General features: G+C 38.8%; 2 protein-coding genes across 2 annotated transcripts in view; both read left to right on the top strand.

Annotated features, from left to right (window-relative positions):
• The first annotated feature begins 254 nt into the window (after positions 1-254).
• Positions 255-3,228, top strand: LOC139951774 (retinoschisin-like). The gene is made up of 3 exons (XM_071950851.1): positions 255-381; positions 2,057-2,247; positions 2,779-3,228. Exons 1-3 carry the CDS (start codon positions 282-284, stop codon positions 2,923-2,925), a joined length of 438 nt encoding a protein of 145 aa, XP_071806952.1. The 5' UTR covers positions 255-281; the 3' UTR covers positions 2,926-3,228.
• Positions 3,229-13,402: 10,174 nt separating this feature from the next.
• LOC139951270 (uncharacterized) overlaps positions 13,403-22,794 on the top strand; it is a 39,716-nt gene continuing 30,324 nt past the window's right edge. The window contains exon 1 of the mRNA XM_071950070.1: positions 13,403-13,856. Coding sequence (XP_071806171.1) covers positions 13,733-13,856 — 124 coding nt within the window. The 5' untranslated portion in view covers positions 13,403-13,732. The remainder of the gene's footprint in view (positions 13,857-22,794) is intronic.

The raw sequence follows: 22,794 nt of genomic DNA, 5'->3' as shown, positions 1-22,794 counted from the left end.
GGACAGAACATAGGACGTACACACAAATTAACAGAACAAACTACGAACAACAACGACGACGACGTCAACATCAAAACAGCAGCAGCAGCAGCAGCAACGACAAACGCAGCAGTAGCAAAAGCAACAGCAACAACAGCAGCATGCAGCAACAACAACAACAACAATTTATTAACTAGAATGAAATGAAAATGATATTTTAGAAAAGGGGAATAAGTCTAGTTTCAATGATTTCATGTATGTGTTTAGTCATGGAGGAAACATGCGTTGGTGTACCTCTAGGCATGGAGAGTGGGGAGATACAAGACAAACAAATCACAGCATCGTCAATTAATGGGGATAACCAGCGATATGCGCCCAAAAACGGGAGGCTCAACAGTCCAGGTAACTCTTGAATTGTATTCGTTAAGGAGAATGGACGAGGAAGTGTAGATTCGTCGTGGAATGTATACGAACCGAAGGCAAATACATTGTAGTCACGAATCTACACTTTGAGTCCATTCTCCGACATAAACTATTTCCCCATATGTAACAGTTTCAATTAATTTGATTTCTCAATAATAATAATGACACTTATTAGTCTGTCTTATTTCGTGTATACTATTGTCAAACGGCGGAAGTGGCAATATTGTCTTACTGTATTAAAATATATAGGCAAAGTGCTACACTATCGAGTATACAATAACAGTTTGCCAAGTTAGCAAAAAGTTAATTTTGTTTAACTGGTAAATGTTTTTCTAAACATAAATTTAACTTGTTTCCAGCTGTGTTTTGTTGCACACCATGTTATCTTTCAGTTTGGAAAGACAGTTATTTTCAAGATGAACTATTTACTTTAGTTTGTAACGAATCTACAGTTTAATTACGAATCTACAGTTGAGTGTAGTTTCGTACAAATAATCTACATTATTCATCAATAGAGTATACGTCACAGAAATAGATTGAATTTAATTATTTTGGTGCACTTTTTGTATGTGTGTTTATAAATATCCTGCCGGGGCACTGGAAAGTACCGAGTCGGAGGTCTTTAAAGGGAAGGGCTTATTGGAGCCAGCGGAGCTCCGTCCCCCATAAGCGGGCACGGCCGACGCAGTCCGTATAGCAGGAACGAGAAGGCGGTCGGGATCATAGCCCCTTTGTTATATTCTAATTTTACCGTATGCGCCATCTTTTACGGATTGTGGCTTTGAAATTCACACATTGCCTTCGGATTTTGCACTTTGGGCAAATAGGCCTAACCAGGGCATTTGATAGGAAGTTAATAGGCTATGGTTGGAAAATGTTGAAAACTTATAGAATGTAATGCTAAAAATAGTTAATGGCCTGACGTTTCGACCCTAGCAGAGTCTTTTCTAGAAAGACTCTGCTAGGGTCGAAACGTCAGGCCATTAACTATTTTTTGCATTTATACTCTCGGTCCGTTTGGTTGGTAAGTTGTTTGCAACAGCTAATTCTATTTTCTCAGAATGTAATGCTAAACACATTCACAAAATGGGCATGCCGGAATTGTGCGGTTTTCCTTTAACTTGTGAACTACCACAGTCCGTCATTTTGCAGAATCAACTTATGCTCCACATCACATTAAGCAAAGAAGGTTAGTCTTTGACAATATAACTAATAGTGTCCACTGCCTGCGGCAAAAAGCCTGATTCATACGCAAAAAAAAAAAACGGAATTTGCTCGCGTCACATTGATTTTTTTTTTAGGGTAAACGAATGTTGCTGTAGCCGTATTTTTTTAGTCAACTTGTTTAACATCGCCTTAAATGCGCATTGCATTTATAGACCTTCTGCACATAACGTCAATGTTAGGAGGCCCTTAGAGGTCAAAAAGTTCATTGTCCAATCCTTTGCGCTGCTCGCACAGACCTGCGTTTCCATTTAATCGGTTCACCTCTAACATGGCGGTTGGATGACGTCAGTGCATAAGGTGTATTGCGTAAGCAAACTTGCGCAATGACGTCATATAATTGAACGTTGGTATATCGGTCACTCGTTTTGACTGCTTGATTCGCGAGAATGACGTCATAATAAATGTTGGTGTTAATTAATTTCAACAGTGGCTTGGGCTCCAAAGGACAACGTTGAAATGCCCTGGATACAAGTTGACTTCGATGGCATGGTCACCGTTACTGGTGTCATCACGCAAGGAAGTGCCGGCTCTTCTAATTGGGTGACCGAGTTCAGCATCCTTATCAATGATGGTGAAAGTTGGAATTACATCTTAGACCCAAATGGGTCAGTAAAAAAGGTAAGTTCTTTCATTCATTGGCTGGCCACCATCTTTGATGATAAACAATGGGAACGCGCATGCATTGCGCACGACGACTCTCGGCCAAAATAGAGAGGTTTAGCTGCACTACGTGAGCAAATACGTGAACGTGAACGTCAAAACCTGTGTTGTTTTTGTTGATGTCGCCACTTTGGGCTTATTGCATGCCCAAATGACGGCTGCGCGCACGTACGTACACGACGTGACAAATTAACGTATGCTAAAACGTGAGATTTTAACACTATTTTCCGACGTTCAAGGTCACGCGGATCGCGCAGCTAAAACCTCATCTCTAATATTATTGTTACATGTATAATAGAGATCCATTTTACGAATACTGCCGACATTAAACACACACACTTGCAGCCTACTATGGGATGCCCGCTGGGCAAAAAAAAATGGCGCCGGCGAGTCGTTGGTTCACAAAGCCAAACACACGAAAGAAGTTTTCATCCGTGTCGCTAAAAACTTATTAACCATTAATTTTGTTTTCTTTCTTCTTTTTAACAGTTCAGCGGGAACTCCGACCGAAGCACTCAAGTAACGACTCGATTCGAGCATAGCCACAATGCAATGCTTCTTCGCATAATACCAAAGAATAGAAACATGGCCCCTCATTGCATGCGATTTGAAGTACTTGGCTGCCCGGCTGTGTAGTAGACTTGATTTCGAGTCTGAAACACGTCCTAACTAGCAGCCTAACGATGGAGATTAACCCATCAGAGGGCGCTATTTCCGGTGGACTTAAAAGCCACGATCACAGACGTGAAAAAGGCTTAAAGCTTCAGTAGGGCCTACACTCTAAAAACTAAAGAGTTGAATCCAACACTTGCATTAGTTCGGTGAGTGACTACACTTTGAAAGTGTTGGATCCAGCGTTTTGTATGTTAAATCTAGCATTTTAAATGTTTGATCCAACGCAAAAAGGGTTAATTCAACAATTTAAGTGTTACTTCAACCTTTTTCCTTTTAATTGTTGGATCAGGTTGACGTAACACTTAAATTGTTGAATTAACCCTTTTTGCGTTGGATCAAAAATTTAAAATGCTATGATTTAACATACAAAACGCTGGATCCAACACTTTCAAAGTGTAGTCACTCACCGAACTAATGCAAGTGTTGGATTCAACTCTTTATATAGTTTTTAGAGTGTACCAAAACAATAAATTATGTTTCTTTCTGTAAGACTGTGGAAGCTTTCGCTTAGAAGAAAAAACAAACTATTTCAGTTAATTGACCAAGGGTATTGATTTGCCAAAAAAATTGAACAAAATATTTCTGTCGAAAGGTATATAAAGAAAAAATGACTCTAATGACTTTAAATAATATGTAAATATTCACATCTTGAAAATGAAACTGCCCATCTAGTAACATGAATTTTGAGTTCGTTCAGGTTATTATAGTAAAAATATATATTCACCACCAAAATAACACCCCCCCCCCCTACGATAGTATGTTTGCAATCGGTCGAGCAACAGGAAACAGATTGTTGTTCTAAAGGCCAAACAGCTTTGATTCGGTTTCATTGAAAATGTAAAATACTTATCTCGATTTTATCGTCAACTTAATAGTTATTAAGCATTTTTAGTGAAAAAATATTCGTTAATTAATGCAAAGACGGATAGAAACTTAGATAACAAAACCATAAATTTACAGATATATTTATAATCATCGAGGGCGCCACGGCACCAAAACTGTGGAGCCTAAGTTTGTGAGCTGCTTAAGCATAAATAATGCTAAGCACAACAAAAATATTATGCTTATCAGAACAAGGTTACTATAGCCAAAGGGCTGTGTCACGTGTACACTTTGTTACATGGTATCCTGCTCAGTTGTAACCAAACTGAGGCTAGGCGAAACAAGAGCTTGGCGCCATAATTGCGCAAAGAATATTAGCATTCACTACTTTTATTGGAAACAGGGAACATGGCCAAGATGGTGACAGCGTGATAAAGGTCTATTGTTATGGCAACCAAGTTTGTAAACTCCATACTTTAGCAATTTTATTGAATGAATGTGTAACAATAAAAAAGACCGAAACATTGCTGTTTAACTATTAAGCCTATGACATTTCAATTTGGAATATTGATTTTGATGATGCACCTCACAACAAGGGAAGTATGTGAAGATCACCACAGGGGAAGTATGGGTAGATCACCACATGGGAAGTATGGGTAGATCACCACATGGGAAGTGTGGGTAGATCACCACAAGGGAAGTGTGGGTAGATCACCACAAGGGAAGTATGGGTAGATCACCACAAGGGAAGTATGGGTGTTCACTGTCCTATTAAAAGTATTCTAAAAATTAAACCGACTCCTGTTCTGTAGATTTCTTTCAAGGGTTTCATCGTTGATAGCTTGAGACATGGTGGTAGACTCACTCTAAGCGCAGAAACACTCTCCGTCTGGATGTAGCTCATACCTAGTTGAAGAAAAAAACAAATACAAAGTAATATTTAAAAAGCCGTACAAAGAAAACATCAAAATAATTTGAAGGAGTGTGGATGGCCGCTATTATTGCCCAGTTTTGTTCCTTAAATACTTCTGATGTCAACCTACAATGTGATTTCACCGTTACTCCCTTATTTTAGGCATTTCAAATCAATCCAAGTACTCCAATCCTTGCAGGGCTAGAGTTCTCCTCACAAGATTTTTCCAGTTTGTGAAATATTCTTGGCTCAAATATTTGAAATTTGGACTAATCATGCTGCATTGAACCAAGGTAACCAGAATGTTTTTGTTTGTTGTTCATCTTTGGGTTAAGCCCTGCGTGCAAATGAATTAAGGCATTCTAAATGGTTTTACCATTTAAAAAGATTTGTGAATTTAATCTGAAGTCAAGTTCTTATAAGAACAGATGACTTAAGGGTTCGGTGGCAAAGTGGAAACCCTACAATTGTCTCTAGTCGATCAGCATGTGAGGAGCTATTTATCGTACCTTCATCGCATTGTAGATCCATGTTTCTAGTCCATCATGTACATCAGTCTCCGATACTGGTGACATCAGAGCGCTTGGGCATGGTGAGATCTGCATGGATCATGTTGGTTTGCTTCTCTCTGTTTGAAGAGTGATTCAGCAAGCAGCACCAAGTGGATGCCAGGGTTGGGGTGGCACAACAGAAAGGGCTGATGAAGCTCCATGAGATTGAGGGCGCCACTGATGAAGACCATCTCAAGATTTCATATTGGCACTGATACGCACTTAATCTTAGAACTTGTCTTTGTACCACAAAATTCAAATCTCTTCTCAAAACTTATCTTGTGTCACAGGTTTTCAAGGAGTAATTTTTGTTGTGTCTGTTTTTCTTTGTTTTGTTTTTGTTTTGTTTTGTTTGTTTTGTCGTTGGTTTAACTGCGCCTTGAACACCCAGCAGGGTGGATACGTGCGCATTACAAGTCTTAAAATTATTACTATTATTATTATTACTTTCCCGAGTCTTATAAATAAAAAGATATCACAGGCATATTACTCGGGTGGGATTTGAACCCACGACCTTTGCCATTCTAGAGCAGTGTCTTACCAACTAGACTACTGAGGTTGCCCGGTAGCTAGAGGCAGTTCGATTTCTATTTTAACTGTATTGTACATAAATTATATTTTGATTTATTTGAGGAAAAACTCCATCTAGTTGTTTTGTTCGGGGGTAATAGTCAAAAGACATTTACATTTGTAATCTGTAACGAATGTATAACCAGAGATAAAAACCAAGTTTACCATTGGAAGCAGCAGCAGAGGGATCACCTTCAAGACACTGGACACTTTTTATTGTAGTCATCAAAAACCAGTCTTCTCACTTGGTGTATCTCAACACATGCACAAAATAACAAACCTGTGAAAATTTGAACTCGATTGGTCGTCGAAGTTGCAAGATAATAATGGAAGAAGAAAAAAAACCTTGTCACACGAAGTTGTGTGCCTTCAGATGCTTGATTTCGAGATCTCAAAATCTAATTCGGAGGTCTCAAAATCAAATTTTAATATTTTAGTGGAAAATTACAGCTTTCTCAAAATCTACGTTACTTCAGGGGGAGCGGTTTCTCACATTTGTTTTTACTATCAACAGCTCTCCATTGACTATTAACTACAATTAATTTGAGTAATTACCAATACTTTCTAGTGTCTTTAAGATTCCTTGTCATTTTTTTTCAATGCAGGAATTGTCGGAGATTGGAAGTCTGCGTTCACTGTGGCTCAGAATGAGAGGGTGGATGAACTCTACAGAGAGAAGATGAAAGACACGGATCTGGAGTTTGATTTTGGTCTATAAGCCGTAAGGGTGCACCACACTAAATTCGCCAAAGTTCACGTGCCAAGCTGATTATCTTAATGTGTAGTAGTTGCGATATCGTAACCCTCCTGCCGACGGCGGAGCCGGAGGGTTACGAGTCGCTTCAATCGAAAAACGGCGAAATGGTCAAACACGTACAATTTCAACAGCTAGTCAACAGATTTGCTCGATTTTTTCCCCTTTCGAAAATCATGACTTAAATTCTAAGAACACGACCTTAATCCTCAATATCTAATGAATAACACTCAACACACTATTGAGAAAGTATATTGAACTAAAGTACAAAAACTTACCAGATCCCGGAGCGAAACAGTCCCAGGTTCTATTTTGAACCTGTCGCTACGCCATTTTGTGACTTCCCGATGTTCATTGCTGTAAGACTAAACCATTCTGTTAAAGGGGTGTTATAAGGCAGCGCGGCAGTGCGTGTGCGTTGTCCGTTTACTATGCCCGCTGTTCACTCACTTAAAGCACTGCCGCACTGCAGCACCCCTTGTAACACCCCTTTTTACAGAATGGTTTAGTCAAACTCGGCTGGGCTCGGTCGGCTGGTACCTGCGGTTGGGTTCAGCGCTTGGGGCTGCGCATGGTAACCAGCGACAGGTTCAAAAATAGAACCTGGGAAATTTGTGACTGTTTCGCTCCCGGAATCTGGTAAGTTTTTGTCCTTTTTTTTCAAAATATTTTCTCAATTGTGTTTTTTAATCTTAATCATTAGACATTGAGGATTACGTTCGTGTTCACAGAATTTGTGTCATTATTGTTTTAAGTGGTAAAAAAATGAGCAAATCTGTTGACTAAAATATTTCGCCGTTTTTCGATTGAAGCGACTCGTAACCCTCCGGCTACGCCGTCGGCAGGAGGGTTACGTTATCGCAACTAAATGTGTAGGCCCTCACAATCTTTTGAATAAGAACGTTTTGTGGGGTCATGCAACTTAAATAGACTAGCGGGATGCCGCGCTTTGCGCGGCACCCCGCTAGGATATAAAAATCCTTTACACAAATATTTCGAAATGTGGGTGAGGGTGTTATACGCCTCTCTCAATATTTATGCATGGCGCCATAATTCTAACCCAAAATGAAGCTATTTCGCACGTCCACCACTACTTGCAGTGGCTGTACCCACCTCGTTTTGGGTTAGACGACGTACCTTATGCATCTAGAAACTATAAGGCTCCCCCGTGATCCTTATAGGGGTCTAATATGTTGGGCCTCCCTAACGTTACACGTTTTTCAAATCAGCGTTGATAGGTGAAACTGACCGTTAGCCAGCAATAACTAAAGTTTCTTTTGTACCACACTACCAAAACTTTCTCCACACACTCAATATACATTCATAATGCTTGCATTTCCTTGTTAAAAAACATCGTCAAAAATGACATTTTTACGTCCCACGATACATAGCGTTGCTACATCACTATAAGTAAAGCGAGTTTTTGGAACATGCTGTGTGCCACAAATCTAATTTATCTACTGTTTTGTTGTTGTTGTTTTTTTCGGGGGGGGCGGGGCGGTAAGAGCGTAGGCCTCTTTTTAGTTTATTCTCATCTGAATTGGTCTTGTAAACTTTCTGGTCAATAGGCTGCATGTATAACGGGAGCACTTAACGTGAACGTCAAAAAAGTGTTTTGCAGGCAGAGATGCCAAGTCCAGAGGCCAGCTATGTGTGAGATTTTTCAAAGCTCAACCCCCATCCCCCCGGAAAAAAAAAATTGCCAGTTTAAGAAGGCCTTTTTAAATCGCCGCCCAACCTTTTTTTTTTTCTTTTTTCTTTTTTTATAAATAAATAAAAAAATGTGAAATTTAATTGTGGACAAAAGGTGTTTCAAAATGCATCAAAAACCTCCTCAGAATAATTAAAACTCACTTGAGGTACACAGGAGATGTTGATGGTTAATGTGAAGGTTCGATTGTGTCAGATTATTTCCTTCCAAACTTGAAAAAATAGACTAAAAATAATGTCCAAAATCAATCGCTCACTTCTTCTGCCTGTTGTGTCTTCGCTAGTGGAGCGCATTTCAACGAATTTGCTAAAAGAGTCGGAACAAACTTGTGTGCAATAAGCGTTTTGCGCTCTGCCGAATTTGAGCTGAACCTACTGGATGAGCAAAAGCGTGCGCAATCTGCAATTTTGCGCTCTGTTTGTACAAATTTTGTACAAAAAATGCCGTTAATTTTTTTTCCCCGATCTCGCCCCAATAATGGTTGATGTGCGTGTGAGCGTGAGACAGAGCCCAAATGCGTGAGTCTCACGCCTAATGCGTGAGACTTGGCTGGTCTGGTTTTGTTTTATTGTCACTTTGGGCTTCTTGCATCTCGCGAAATTTGAACGACAAACGACACAATTTCTGACCGCGTTCATGTTCACGCTGCTCTAGGAACAAACCTCCATACATCCCATATCTCTGGAACCCTATATCGTACTATGATCGTACAAACTAAATAAAAACGATAAACTCGTCCCCACTCCTTAATTTTCTCTAACTTATTTCACTTTCAGAAAGCATGTCAAGTCATGTTTAGGGTTTGTTACGTCCAGTTTGGGTCAATAGAGAAACTCCTAAAAATGTACCCCATTCAGCCGCACGAGGTCTCTTTTGTTAATATTATCTCTATCAGTAACCAACCCGACGGGCCGATGGCTAAATTAGGCTTCCAAATGGATTTGGCAAAATGAACATTCTGAGACCTGACCGACACACTGCTCTAACCAATTTTGTGAATGGACTTATTCAAAAGGAAACTTAATGTCGTTTTGCTTAACAACTTTGACCAAATGCAAAGCAAAGTTCTTTTTTTACAGCTTCAAACCAGCCTTTGACGTACGTGTATAGTTTCACCATAGAGTAAGGAATGGTTTCACAATTCTACCTCCATGGTTAAACTCTGAAACTGCACCATTATACCTCCATGAACAGACCGTATTCTAAAACGGTATTCATGTACGCATTTGAGTTTACTGGCAAAAGGCCAAGGTCGCCACCCACTGTCAACCTAAAGTGGTCCCACGGCGACCTTCTTCTCCAAGCAACAGGTGGCCTGTCTCAAACCAGACAACACACCACTCACAATACACTGACCAGAATGGCTCTTTGTGTAAGGCCCCCCCCCCACCCCAAAATGTTATTAATTGTAAAGTTCCCTTAGACACCTTCCAACCTTTAGCCGGCCCTACCCAACGTTTCCAAATTATTAAGCTTCCGTTTGATCCAATCCTTGTCCATCATGATAATTCTCATGCCGTTTGGAATGTTTTTTTATAAATATTCTCCATTTAATCTTTTCAACAAATGAGTCACCCGCAGAAGGATTTCTAGGAAGTCTGATAACAACGTCGACCAGTGGTTGACACTAGGTCGCCTGCGAAACATCAATCTACGGTACTTCATCCATTCAATGCAAATTTCGTGAGATTGGTTTCGGTTTTGTCCTGGCACCCAGCCTCTTCGACCCTTTCGACCCTGCGCGGCAATGAATGAACCAGTCCGGAGAACCATGCTTAGTACAACACGAAAGTAACCTGACCAAAAAGGGCGGATCGAATGTCGGGTGGGCGGGCAAGGGGCAATGAATGAACCAATTCGGAGCACCATCTGCGAAACACTGTCCAATGAGTCGCCTGTCAGAAAGATTTCTAGGAAGTCTGGTAACAACATCGACCAGTGGTTGACGCACGGTCGCCGCCCAAACTTCCTCCAATCACATGACTTGTAAGTGCGAGTTTGGATCCGGGTTTTGCAGACTTGCAACCCGACGTCTGAAACCACACAAACGTATTGAATTCCACACAAACAACCGTGTTGGATTCCACAAGGATGCCATACCACTGGACCTTCTAATTTTCAATCCAAGATGGCGCAGGTTACGCTTTTAATAGTATAGATTGTGTAATTGTAAGAATCTATCACAACCTTGTGTTCTGGGTTTTCAACTGTCGAGGAGGTTTGATTAAATTTAGCATTAAAGTTGGTCTTGTTTAGCTTGGGAATTGGAGGAGTGCCCCATGTAAAATGGCAGCAAGTCGTTTTGTGAAAAAAAGGATTTTTTTGTGGTGTTTTATTCGTGGGTAATTAGCAAAAATTAAACGGCTGATCTGCCAATTTCTTTTCATAGAAAATGTTTGTTTGTTTGTTTGTTTGTTTGTTTGTTCGTTTGTTGGGGTGTTTGTTTGTTTGTTTGTTTGTTGGGATGTTGATGGGGTGTTTGTTGGGGTGTTTGTTGTTTGTTTATATTAGCACAGGTTGATTCTAGCACAGTATTTTTACAATAATTGAGATTATTATCACACCAAAAATAGATGAATAAAATACTTTTATAATTAATGCTAGTTTGTTTAGTTTGACTTTTATTAGGGACAGTAGTTGGTTTGTTTTGATGATGTTGTGTAAATAATAATGATTTTAATTCTCTAAACATTTATGTTATGGAATATAATGGCTGCTATGAAAACCATAAACTACCCCACCCGGCCTTAAAGACACTGGACACTATTGGGTTCTTTTCTCTTGGCTTCATGAATTTAGGTTTCAAAGATGGTCCTAACTCTATGGTCCTATTAAAATATTTTGGCTTTGGAAGTGGAGTGTCACTGGGCTTCATTAGCTCATAAATATGTTCTAGGGTGATAAGTAAAATTCCAAGAACGGCTGACCTGCCCAAAATTGAAAAGAAATCTGAGGTTAAACTGTGTGAAAACAAATCGGATTTATTTCAAGAGGCTGAGAGACTTTAAAGTATTTATTTATTTATTTTTATTTTTTTTATTTTTTAGGCTTGGCGTTTAGCATTGATCTCTACATGAGTTTATGTATGTGGTGCACCCCATTGATCTCCATTATACTGACTGGATAGGACATCGCGTCCAAACGCAGGCCGCGCGCGTATTTTTTCAAACGGGTGAAGACTGTTCGTCACACGAAATGCGCTGTACACTTTTAAACGGAGTTGCTGCAAGCAGAGAGAAGTTTTCGTCCTTTTAATTGTCATTTGGGGATAAATACAATTGGAATCGGATCAAACAAACTAAAAATGCTGATGGTGAAGTCGTGCGCGGCTGTCAATCACTGGAGGAGGGAAAACTGAGTCGGCAAAGGGATTGTCTTTCCATAAGTAGGTAGGCCTTTGCATTTTTTTAGCGATTCATATTATTATTATTATATCTAACGTTACAAATATAAGCCGGAAATTTAAACTATCTTTCATAAAATAAATATTATAGGCCAAGTATTGTTATTTTTACCGAGCAATACTATTTTTGTTTTCGCTCCGTTACAGATGGTTGCCTGGAATCAACGAGGACGGGAAGCCCGGATTTCAACAGATGTTTGTCATAGCATCAATAATTAAAAGGTTCGGGAAAGCGACAAGTATATGCGAATTATGTACAGACGATACAAGTTCGTTGAGAGGATCAGTCATCTCGGAAATAGCCGACTTCGTTATTTGTGACCAAAATAAAAATATTTATTTCTGGCGGAACAGTAAAACGGTTATGGAAGTTTTGCTGTTGGGATTGTTTTTCAATTAACATGATGAATAGAAGCTTCACAATAAAAAGTTTAAATTTGTTAATGGAGTCAACTCTCACTTATCACATTGTGTTTTGTTTTCATCTTTCTTGTTCTTTTCCCTCGATTTTAGCGAGTATGTAGTTCTCACTCTAGTGCCTACTCGAATTGTTTATTGTAGGAGCGACTCTTGTTTTGTCTTTATATGGTTTATTGCCATTTTCTCAATGAACTGAAAGAATAAAAAAAAACATGTACCTGAATCCCAATACAGTTTCTCGGCCGAGTGTTTGTTTAGAAATTTAAATATCATTATAATAATACTAATAGGGCATTTGATAGAAACAAATGTAAAGTTAGTTTGCTTTATTGCATTTCACTCAGAAACTTTGTCATACTTCAAACTATCGATCGTCATGTTTTCCCCACATTTCTATTCTCAATTTACAACTTCAACTGACAGACTCAAACCCGACCAAGTGCACATTAATTTACCCGTTTGAAGGAATTGCGCCGCCATTGTTGGGCCGCGTGTTTATGCACGCAGCATAGCGCAATGTCCTATCCAGTCAGTATAATGGAGATCAATGGTGCACCCACATACCGTGCACCGTTAAAGTTGAATAGCGTCCTCTCGTGTTCACCATCGGGAATTCGTGTCACGCGACTACAAAATTTGAAGTAGCGCCCTCTTATGTTCACGCATCTTTTATAATAATTATTATAGATCGATAAGTAGGCCCCTTTTTTTTTATATAACCAATACCCCAAAACGGTTGTCTTTCTCTCAGTTTGTCTACGTTTCTTGCGAACATTTGTAACAAATTCGTGTGAACAAGATTTTTCTGTGCTAAGAAGCAAGTTTAAATACTTCCAGGCTTTATGAAATTGGGACTAGTGAAGTGTGCTTTAGAAAACCAGCAGAGCTAATTAGTTTTATTTGTAAATTGAGAAAGTTAATAAAATAGTGATGCTTAGCAGTAAACACGATAATTCGATCAATTCAATTTTGTATAAACAACCATAATAATTATTCTTTTCAACCGACTTTCTAGAAATATAAACACTTTTTTAAAAGATCCCGTGCCCCAGCGTACGGGGATTTCATTGAGAGTTTGTGTGAGGTCGTACAAATGATGATTAAAAAAAACTACTCAACTGATAAGCTTTTTTGAAAGTGTAACCAAACAGTTCTACGTTGTATAAAAATGAAAGTTTTGTTTGTTTGCACCCACGGTCTTTTTTGAAACGGCTTTTCAAATCGAGGTATGGAAACAATGCCCACCCGAGCGTTATTAATCTTTAAATCCCTTTGTGGAAATGGAGCAGTCCTTGATCGTGCCTGCGTAAAGAGAGTCATGATTGGTTGATTTCTAAGGGGCTTGTTTATAACTGTCGTTCTTATTGGTGGATCCGCGGACGCTCATTAATTTCTGAATGGCTTAACGCACATGCGCTTTGGTTGGCCACCTGCAAACACACAGACTGTCAACAACGTTCGCGCAGACGGCAAGTGCTATATTTTTCACGGTCGTAAGGGCAACATTTTGCTTGACTTTACCAACAAAATGATGACATTTCCTGGGAAAGATACTCATAAACGGCAGCACACAGCCTTTCTATAACTTCATGGTGTTGAGGAGAGAGCAGAAAATTGAGATGTCATGTTCAAAAAAGGTGTTTTTCCAGCTTGTTTTTGCGGACGGACTGCGTACGTGTTGGCGGTTTTGTTGTTAGGGATCTTTTCGGCACGTGTCGTCTGCGGTCAAAATGCGCTACAAACACAAGGTATGTGGTCCCAATATTCGGTGATCCGTGTTGTACTTTTTTATGTTCTTTTGAAAGAATTACGTGAAGGTAATTGGGGGAGAATTGCTTTTTATTGTAGTTGTGTGGTGCGGTTTGGGTAACCTTTTCGAACGAAGTGTTAAATTGTGAACGAACTGGGGTTTTACATTTTTACAGACAATACAATGTTTTCTGGCATGATGAAAATGTCGCTTAATTTTATTGTATGTAGGCCTACTCTTCAATTTACCTTGAAAATCAAGCGACAGTCTGCTGTAGTTGAACCCCATTCCTCCGTAAACGTGTACACTCGACATTCATTGTATCAAAATTATTCCCAAGTAAGTAAAATAGAGGTTTTGGATCCTGTTCAGTTCAGTCGTAATTATACTGCTGTTTTATGCAGTAGGCCCCGAATCGTAGGCCCTACCCCCTTTCACATATTTTGCACCATAAATAAGACATTTTAATACTAATTATTATTGGTTGGAGTCTTGTCATGAATAATTTTGTGATGAAGATGTCATTTAAATAATTATTATTTATCATTAGTTGTTGTAGAGTCTAAGGAACAACAGAAGAGAATATATTGTAATAAGATAGTTTTGACGAGCTAATTAATTACGAGTTACACTAAATAAAATAACAATTTAACTTTCAAACAGTAGTGTCCAGTTTCAAAACAAAATGTTTCTTCAAATGTAATGAATCTCTTCAACTAGTTTAACACCAGCCCGCATGCCTAATACCACCTGTACACAATTTTACAACTTCTAGTCCAGTGGTCGGTGTCAGGACACTTCGTACCTTTGCCACTTCGTACCCTGGACACTTCCTACCTTTTCAAGGTGCGAAGTGACTTTGGACACTGCGTACCTTGGACACTTCGTACCATCTTACAAGACACTTCGTGAGTCATTTCGTACCTTCTCACGAGACACACCTACCTTCGTACTAATTTGGTATTTCTGCATCGTTTATGATTTTTGTTGTGCTTTGTGATCGGATGATTATGAAATAAAAGCAAAACGAACCAACTGTTACTATTTTGTTGGGACACCAAGAAGCCATTTTGACGATTGCATGATTGTTTGACTTTAAAATATTTGCAGGCCTGATACTTCACGGAGGCAACGGAGGCGATTGCCTCCGTTGCCCCTTGCCATTGCCTCAGTGCCCTTGAAATGCTCCAGTAGAAATTTATAATTTCCTCATAAGGTGCCCTTTGCCAAAGAGAAAATGCCTTGGTGCCCTTGCCCTTTCAAAAACGAAGCATACAGCCCTGTATTTGTAAAAAATATTGGCGGAAGATGTTGTCCTTGGCGGTAATTAACTTATACAAAATATTAGCTTCACATTAAAAATGACATTCACATGCTCAAACAAAAATTATAATTCATTAAGTAGCCTATTATTAATTGTTTATCTCAACGAACATTAAATTATTGAGGAATCCACATTTTAATGGAAGGTACGAAGTGACTCAGCTGATGGTCACTTCGTACCCCGCCCACGGTACGAAGTGACCAATTTGGTTATGGTACGAAGTGTCCCGAAGGTACGAAGTGTCCAGGGTACGAAGTGGCAAAGGTACGAAGTAGCCGACATCCCAGTGGTCTTGCATTTTTCAATTGACCCATATAATACAGCAGAATTTACATTGTGTACTTGTGTAGGAGACTAGGACTAGCAGTCTTGGTGAAATTTGTTGACAGTGAATCTGATATCAATTGAATTACTGAGTGTTGCCATTGAAGGAGCATTAACAAAGATAGATCTTACAAAAAGTGCTTAGTTCAATCTCCACTCATAAATGGTCTAAACAAATAAATGTGTGTTGATCCCTTCAAGCCTTGCACTGCATTTCCCTTAAAACGTAGGGTATTGAACACTACTGACTGTATCAATTTTTCCCATGCTATGTTGTGTGATTTAATGTTGATGAAATAAACATTTGCACCAGCTGGGGGAAATATTTTTACTTTCCACTTTACACAGAATTCTTTGTCAGCAAATATTATTCATACACACGTGATGTATACATGGCTCCCATAAAAATAATTTTAAGTAAGTTCAAAAGGCATCAACTTTTATGACAAAGGCTATATATGTAGACCATTGAAATACAAAGCCAAGCCCACTTGTCCAGCTGGCTAGCCAATGTCAACAAAACCCAAAACCCAAACAATCTCCTAGAAATTGAATCAAACCCAATCCTACACACACAATAGTGACTAGCCCATCATAATCTACATGCTATAAAATTCCTCACACAACAGAACTGCGTGTTGTGTCTTACACGGAACAAAAAGCCCCCCATTTTTAAAACCCTACACCGGATCAATGCCAGACAAAGGGGGACTAATACTGTTACTGCATTCATTATTTACTTATCAACTCCATCATGCGTGCATCCCTTTAGTGCTGGCTGTGTCATGTGTAAACGTTGTCCGGAGAAGCTTTTTTCAAATGTGTGTGAAGACGCTTTAACCGTTGAGAACTACACCTGTAGGTGTATAGTATTTAAACACTGGAAGATCTTGCGTACATTACAATTTGTCACAAGAGATTGTTCCCTTTAAATCAAAATTGTCCTAGTGAAGGGGTTAGGATGGTTACTTGTCAATTTATTTTCTTTTTCTGAATATAATCTGAGAAAACTAATTGGAAGAGAAACATTTGAAAACTGATTTATAACCAACCAAAATTACCTGGCGTGGCGTTGATGTCCTGAAGGACAGTTAGGGGCCTACATCCGTACATGGTTTGGTAGCTGTACATGTACCAAGATAACTGTTGACTCCAAAGGAAGCTTAAATTTTGACCCACTTTTAGATCTTTCTCAAAGGCTATACCATTTTGGAGTTTGGTGGGTTATTGGCCTGGCCCTGTGTTTATATGGTTTTAGCTTTGACTTTGGTTTGGTTTTAAAAACTAAAAACATAGAGCCTCTGTTACACATTACCTGAAGGTGGTTTTAAGATTGAATACTGTATATCTGTTGATTTGCATTTTTGAAGAGGGGTGTTATTTTATTTGTGAAAAGTCAAGGCAATTTCTTTCTATGAGAAAGGGGCCCAAACTAGTGTAAAAGTATATAAAATGTCTAAAGTAGGAATGTTTCAAGAGGTACGATCAATACAAGGTCAAAGAAGACAATTTGTGGTGTCTATATAAGAATTTATAAAATGCCAGGCCAAGGTAAAAAATATTAAATTAATTCACACTACACCTTAATACTCAACACAAAACTTGTAGTCCAACGATGTACTTTTATCCTTCGCACATCAATGTTTAATACCGTGAGAAAAATGAATTGTTAGTAACATGTCTTGGAAGATGAGCTGTGCACAGCTGTCCGTTTTTAATAAAACTTTCTACAAAAGATCGCAAGATAGACACTGTGGGCAGCAGATGTGGGGTAATAATGAGCTTGTTAAATCTCTAAAACCACAGGAACACTGTGCCTAGTAGAGATTGGTTTACAAAGGATGAGGTTGTTAACAACACATTGTTGGTCCCTCTGTATGTTGCTTTAAAGGCAGTGGACACTATTGGTAATTACTCAAAATAATTATCAGCATAAAACCTCACTTGGTAACGGGTAATGGGGAGGGGTTGATAGTATAAAACATTGTGAGAAACTGCTCCCTCTGAAGTGACGTAGTTTTCAAGAAAGAAGTAATTAATTTGATTTTTTTGATACCTCAAGTTTAGAATTTGTGTGACAGTTGTGTTTTTTTTTCTTTCATAGCTATCTCGCAATTCCAACCAATTGAGCTCAATTTTTCACAGTTTGTTATTTATGCATATGTTGAGATACACCAAGTGAGAAGACTGGTCTTTGACAATAACCATTTTATTAGTGTCCAGTGTCTTTAACCATATATGTACAATAGGCCTAGTCAACTCTCATATTAACAAGATTGCTGTAGAACATGTAGAACTGGCCAATATTTACCTCTTTATAATTTGAATGTTGGTTTATAAGAGGACAGCAAAACAAAGAAACACAAAACAGACAGTTCTCTTTTTAAGTACAGTACATGTACGCCATGTAGAACCATAGAATCCCACCCGAGAAAAACGCCTACGGTGTATTTTTTCACAGAACTCGAGAAAGTACTGAGTATATAGTGGTGTTAAATACAATGTATCACACATTGGTGTGTATAGGAGTAAAACCATCCCGATGCCAATTTAACTAGAGCCATACATCTACATGTACTATACATGTACTAGTGTAGCAAGGACTGTGGTGGAACCTCGCTTTTTTTAGTGTGAAACTGTACACATTAATTTGTTGTTAGTGATTTTGGCTAGAACAACTGAGACAAGTTTATCAGTGTGCTGCTTGACTTGAACTGTCTGTGAACCTCCGCATTAAATTGCTAGTACTCAACCAACTGAGCTATAGCCCTACATGTTTATGTTCTCACCTTGCTCCCTATTTTGTCAATTTAGGGTGTGGGGGTGCCAGTCAGGGAGTCAGTGTTCAACAAAGCTTGTTTTGCCATTATCTTCTTCTTCTTCTTCTTTTTTGTGGGGGGGGGGGGGGGGGTCTAGCCTCAAAGAGTAATTTACTAATGCTCTAAAGCAACTCACTGGATTGTTTTTTAATAATTCTGGCCTTCACAAGCTACTAATTGAGTTAATACATTAGCTTAGATCAAGAAAAAAAACGTTAATGGCAGTATGCGCATGTGATTATAATTTACTGTATTTGTATGTCCTTCATTTAACACATTACTATGCATAAAAATAGTTGGGGGACATGAATTACATCTCACTGCACCTAAACAAATCTTTGAGTCAGGAAACAAGACACAGTAAAATGGCTAACAAATATTTTGAACAATGGTATTAAGTACACAATTGTTGAATTAATGTGGTGTTATATCCATGACTGGAAAGCCCTTTGGTGAATAATGACACATGTTGCAGCTGCTGTTGGCTATGCGTGTCACTCTATCAACATATCACCATGGCAACAGTTCCTCATCATAAATTGCATTCATAGGACAATTTTGATGCTTTGTCATGCACTTGGTTCTATTGTATAAACGAGACCAATCGTTTCCTATTGTGTTCTATGTGTACTGCATTTAAATTATTTACACTTGAATAAAATGTATTGAAATACAGTCAAGAGTTTTACAATTAAACAAAAATAAGAAACTTAAAAAAAAATTGCAACAAAAAGTATGTTGTTGATACTATACATTGTACGTATGCAATATGCATCGGCATCGTATTGCGCCATAGCACCATGGACCTACATGTACATGGTGCAACATGTATTATGGTCTAATACTTACAACAAGTAGCACACATAACTTGCAGGTGTTTGGTAAACGTCTGAGCGCTCTGATGCTGCCCTAGGGGTCGTACATTTGAGTGCTGTTACCAGAACCCAGTATTACATGTATATCATTCCAATTTGTGTTGCCAAATTTCAACTTGTTAAAAACAACCAAATTGAAAAATAAAATAGAAATTGATCGGATCCTTTTTTATTTGTTGTCATGTCGTATCATTATTTATAATTTAGGCATTAGGCCTATCATGTTGGTTGTACAGGGGTCGAAATTGCCGCTAGCCCGGGACTACCAGATTTACAGCCGGGCTACTCATTTTTCCAGTTTGATAGCCCGACGGGCTAGTGGAAAAATAATGCAAAAATCGTCATCACAAACAATAAAGAACTATGTTATTGGTGTATTGTAAAGTTTGAGCCGTGACGCGAGACATAATGTGTCTTTCGGGCTACCAAAATCTAATCAGGGCTACTAAAAATTATTGGTCACTAGCCCTGCTGACTACCATGGAAATACACTTAATTTCGACCCCTGTTGTAATAAATTCATGGTTCATTTGATTATAATGTGTAGCCTACATTGAACACGTGATATCAATTTCTAAGAACAAATAACGGTTCACTTTGTTATTATGTTCCATTTTGTCATTACCGTATTTTTTTTGGTCAGCTGAACGATTTGTGTACACTGCATTAATTTTTGATATACGCAATAAGGACAGGGCGTCTCTAATTACACATGTGTTGCGGACGGTCATTTTTTGGCTCTGTGACATCATTGATTGTTTCGGTTCAGGGACAGGTTCTTTTGTTGCTCACATAATGGAAAGTGATCCGCATGACAATAAAGGATCAGGAACTCTACAAACGTCCCCCAGTATCTGACTCCATGGGGAGTCTAATTTAATATTGAATATAGAGTCTGTGAAGTGAACTGTTGGCCCTATGAACCAATGGTCATGGACAACGTGTACAAATTATTGATCATTTAAAAAAATTAGGAAGTAATAAACCGCAAGGAAAGAGACCGGGAAGATGAAATAATTTTGGGTTGAACCATGGTTGAACAAAGCGAAATTGGCTTGATGAAACAGAAGACAAATTCCCAGCCTGTCTAATTCCCCGAGTGTAGGGAATTATATTCTGTTCCTTACTGATGAAAACAACATGCACTGGCAATGATGATTTTACCTGTGCAAAGCTTGACTCAAGTCAATTTATGATTGTTTGAATTTCAAAAATGACATGGTCTTTAAGGGACCTTGTATTGAATTAAATTCAACAAAATAGAATATTAAATCAGTGAACGAATGACCTTAAGAATAACTTATAAACACTCCATCAATGACCAATTGATGCATATTGACCAACCCCTAAGACCACAGACTAACACTAGGAACTGACCAGATGCTTGGCGTGGGAATAAACCGCAAATATTTGCATGTTTACACTAAAAATGACCACAAGAATACAGGGTCAGTAGTGGGGATGAATGAAAAGTCAACAAATATCTTTAACCATTATGTTTTACAATTTTTCCTTTTTGTTTAAATTCTTTCCTATCACAGACATGTCCCGTAAAGGATTAATAATTAATTGGCATCAATGGAACCCAATTTGCTTTATTTTTGAAAAGGTGGTGGGGGGGGGGGGGCAATAAGGCATTTTCTCCCTCGGGAAGGACACTGTATGAAGAAATTGTAAATTTCTACTAATAGTAGCAGAAAGGGCACCAAGGCAATGACCAGGGGGCATGGAGGCAATCGCCTTCATTGCCTCAGTAAAGCATCAGGCCTGGGTTATTCATTTTTTTGAAAGATATAAAATTACTCCCTCAAGCTTTCCAGAGAAGCCATGAAACCTTCAATCAACACAGCTCTAATCACTAATCAGTGTGTTTATCATACCAGAAATATGCTGTGTGTAACCATAAAAACTGTCACTGTTTGGAAGCTTCACCCTTGATAAACTAGCAGTAATTCATTGATGATTTATTGATGATTGGTACCCATCTTGGAAAATTTCTTTCCATAGACCTACATACGTTCATACTTTGTTGCAATCCTGTACGGAAAAAAAAAAAGTTTTCATATCAAGACTGTCCTGCAGCGTGTGATTTTCAAAAAATTTGTGCCCTTAGTTTTTAATCCACCCTAAAAAATAATGTTTTTTTTTCTACTAGCCTACAGTACTAAATTAGCATAGATCTTGGATGTACATGTACATGTATGTAATCCCTGGTAGTTACATGTACCAGTTGAACAGGTTGAATGGCCTCTACTAGTCTGCACCCTCTAACAAAGATATTAGCAAAATAAGGAGACCACCAGCATTGTGGCCTTAAGTGTTATTGCGGCGTCATGTTAATCCGGAGGTCGCGGGTTCAAGTCCGGCGCTAGCAAATTTTTCTTTGTAAGTTTGACCAAAAACTATTTAAAATTTCCCATTACTTGAAAACAGTACAAGCGTATGCAAATAATATATTTTTATTCGGCCTATAATGGAGTTCTGCAGTCTGCATACTGAAAACATGTAATGATTTTTAATGTACACGGATTTCTGCCAGTTGATGTTTAGTTTTTTATATCATTATCACAGAGTCTCAACTCAACTAAAACCGCAAAACTGTGTGGTGAGAACCATTTTTTGAGTTGGCCTTCAATGAGCTGCTTACTAGAAAGTACAATTATATTTAATATTAAACGAATTTCTGCCAATGTTAGTTTAATCTCAAAGAGTCTCAGCTGTTTCATCTTTAAAGAGGTGTTGAAATTTATTTGCTAACCATAAACCCTTTCTCACATTATTCCATCCATAAAGGTTTTTTATCATCTTTGCTCTCTGATTAATATCCCACTTTTGAGCATCTATAATTTATTGCCAGGTGCAAGAATTTTAATAGTTAACGTGTTCAAGGATTATGACCTCTAAGGTTGACCTTAAATCACTCAGCCAGCCCACTCAGTAAAAACAACAAATAAGTTTGGCAAGCTGTGCCAGGCCTGAAAGATGCAGTTAATGGAAGTGGACAGTTTATCCATAGAGAAAATATGTCCAAGGGTTTTGAGCAGGCGTGTAATTAAACAGAGCCTACATGTATGTATGGTGACCCTGAAGGGATAACGCGAACGTATTTGCGAATTGTTTTCGACATTGCATACGTGTGCGCACATATTCGCGAATTGTTTCACGACATTGCATTCGTGTGCACACATATTTGCGAATTTTGTTACGACATTGCATACGTATGCGCACACGTTTGCGATATGCGATGTCCCTTTGGGGCCACCATACCTATGGCCTCTGTTGTACTGGTCTTGGCCTTGGTGTCTCTTCAAAAGTTTGGCAAGCTGTGCCAGGCCTGAATGATGTAGTCAATTGAAGTGGATAGTACATTAAGTACATAGAGAAAAGGGGTCAAAGGGTTTTGAGCCAGCCTGAAATTAAACATAGTCCATGGCCTCTGTTGCCCCTAGACTTCTGGACAAGTCGTTAAAGCGGCCCCATGCGCTTAGATAGTGGTCTCGCGAGATCACTGCTCTCGCGCGAACTGATGGCTCCCCGATTTCGCGCGAGAGCAGTGATCTCGCGAGACCACTACATGTATCTCAGCGTGTGGGG

Source organism: Asterias amurensis, chromosome 19, assembly GCF_032118995.1.
Source record: "Asterias amurensis chromosome 19, ASM3211899v1".
Lineage (NCBI taxonomy): Eukaryota > Metazoa > Echinodermata > Asteroidea > Forcipulatida > Asteriidae > Asterias > Asterias amurensis.
Note: the sequence above shows the minus strand (reverse complement) of the source record. Positions and strands in the feature narration are given on the sequence as shown.

Excerpts from the sequence above, each read along its gene's own strand:
- LOC139951774 (XM_071950851.1), top strand. The coding sequence starts at position 282 with ATGGAGAGTGGGGAGATACAAGACAAACAAATCACAGCATCGTCAATT. Across the intron at positions 382-2,056 it reads CGGGAGGCTCAACAGTCCAG|TGGCTTGGGCTCCAAAGGAC; the intron begins GTAACTCTTGAA and ends TAATTTCAACAG. Across the intron at positions 2,248-2,778 it reads CAAATGGGTCAGTAAAAAAG|TTCAGCGGGAACTCCGACCG; the intron begins GTAAGTTCTTTC and ends TCTTTTTAACAG.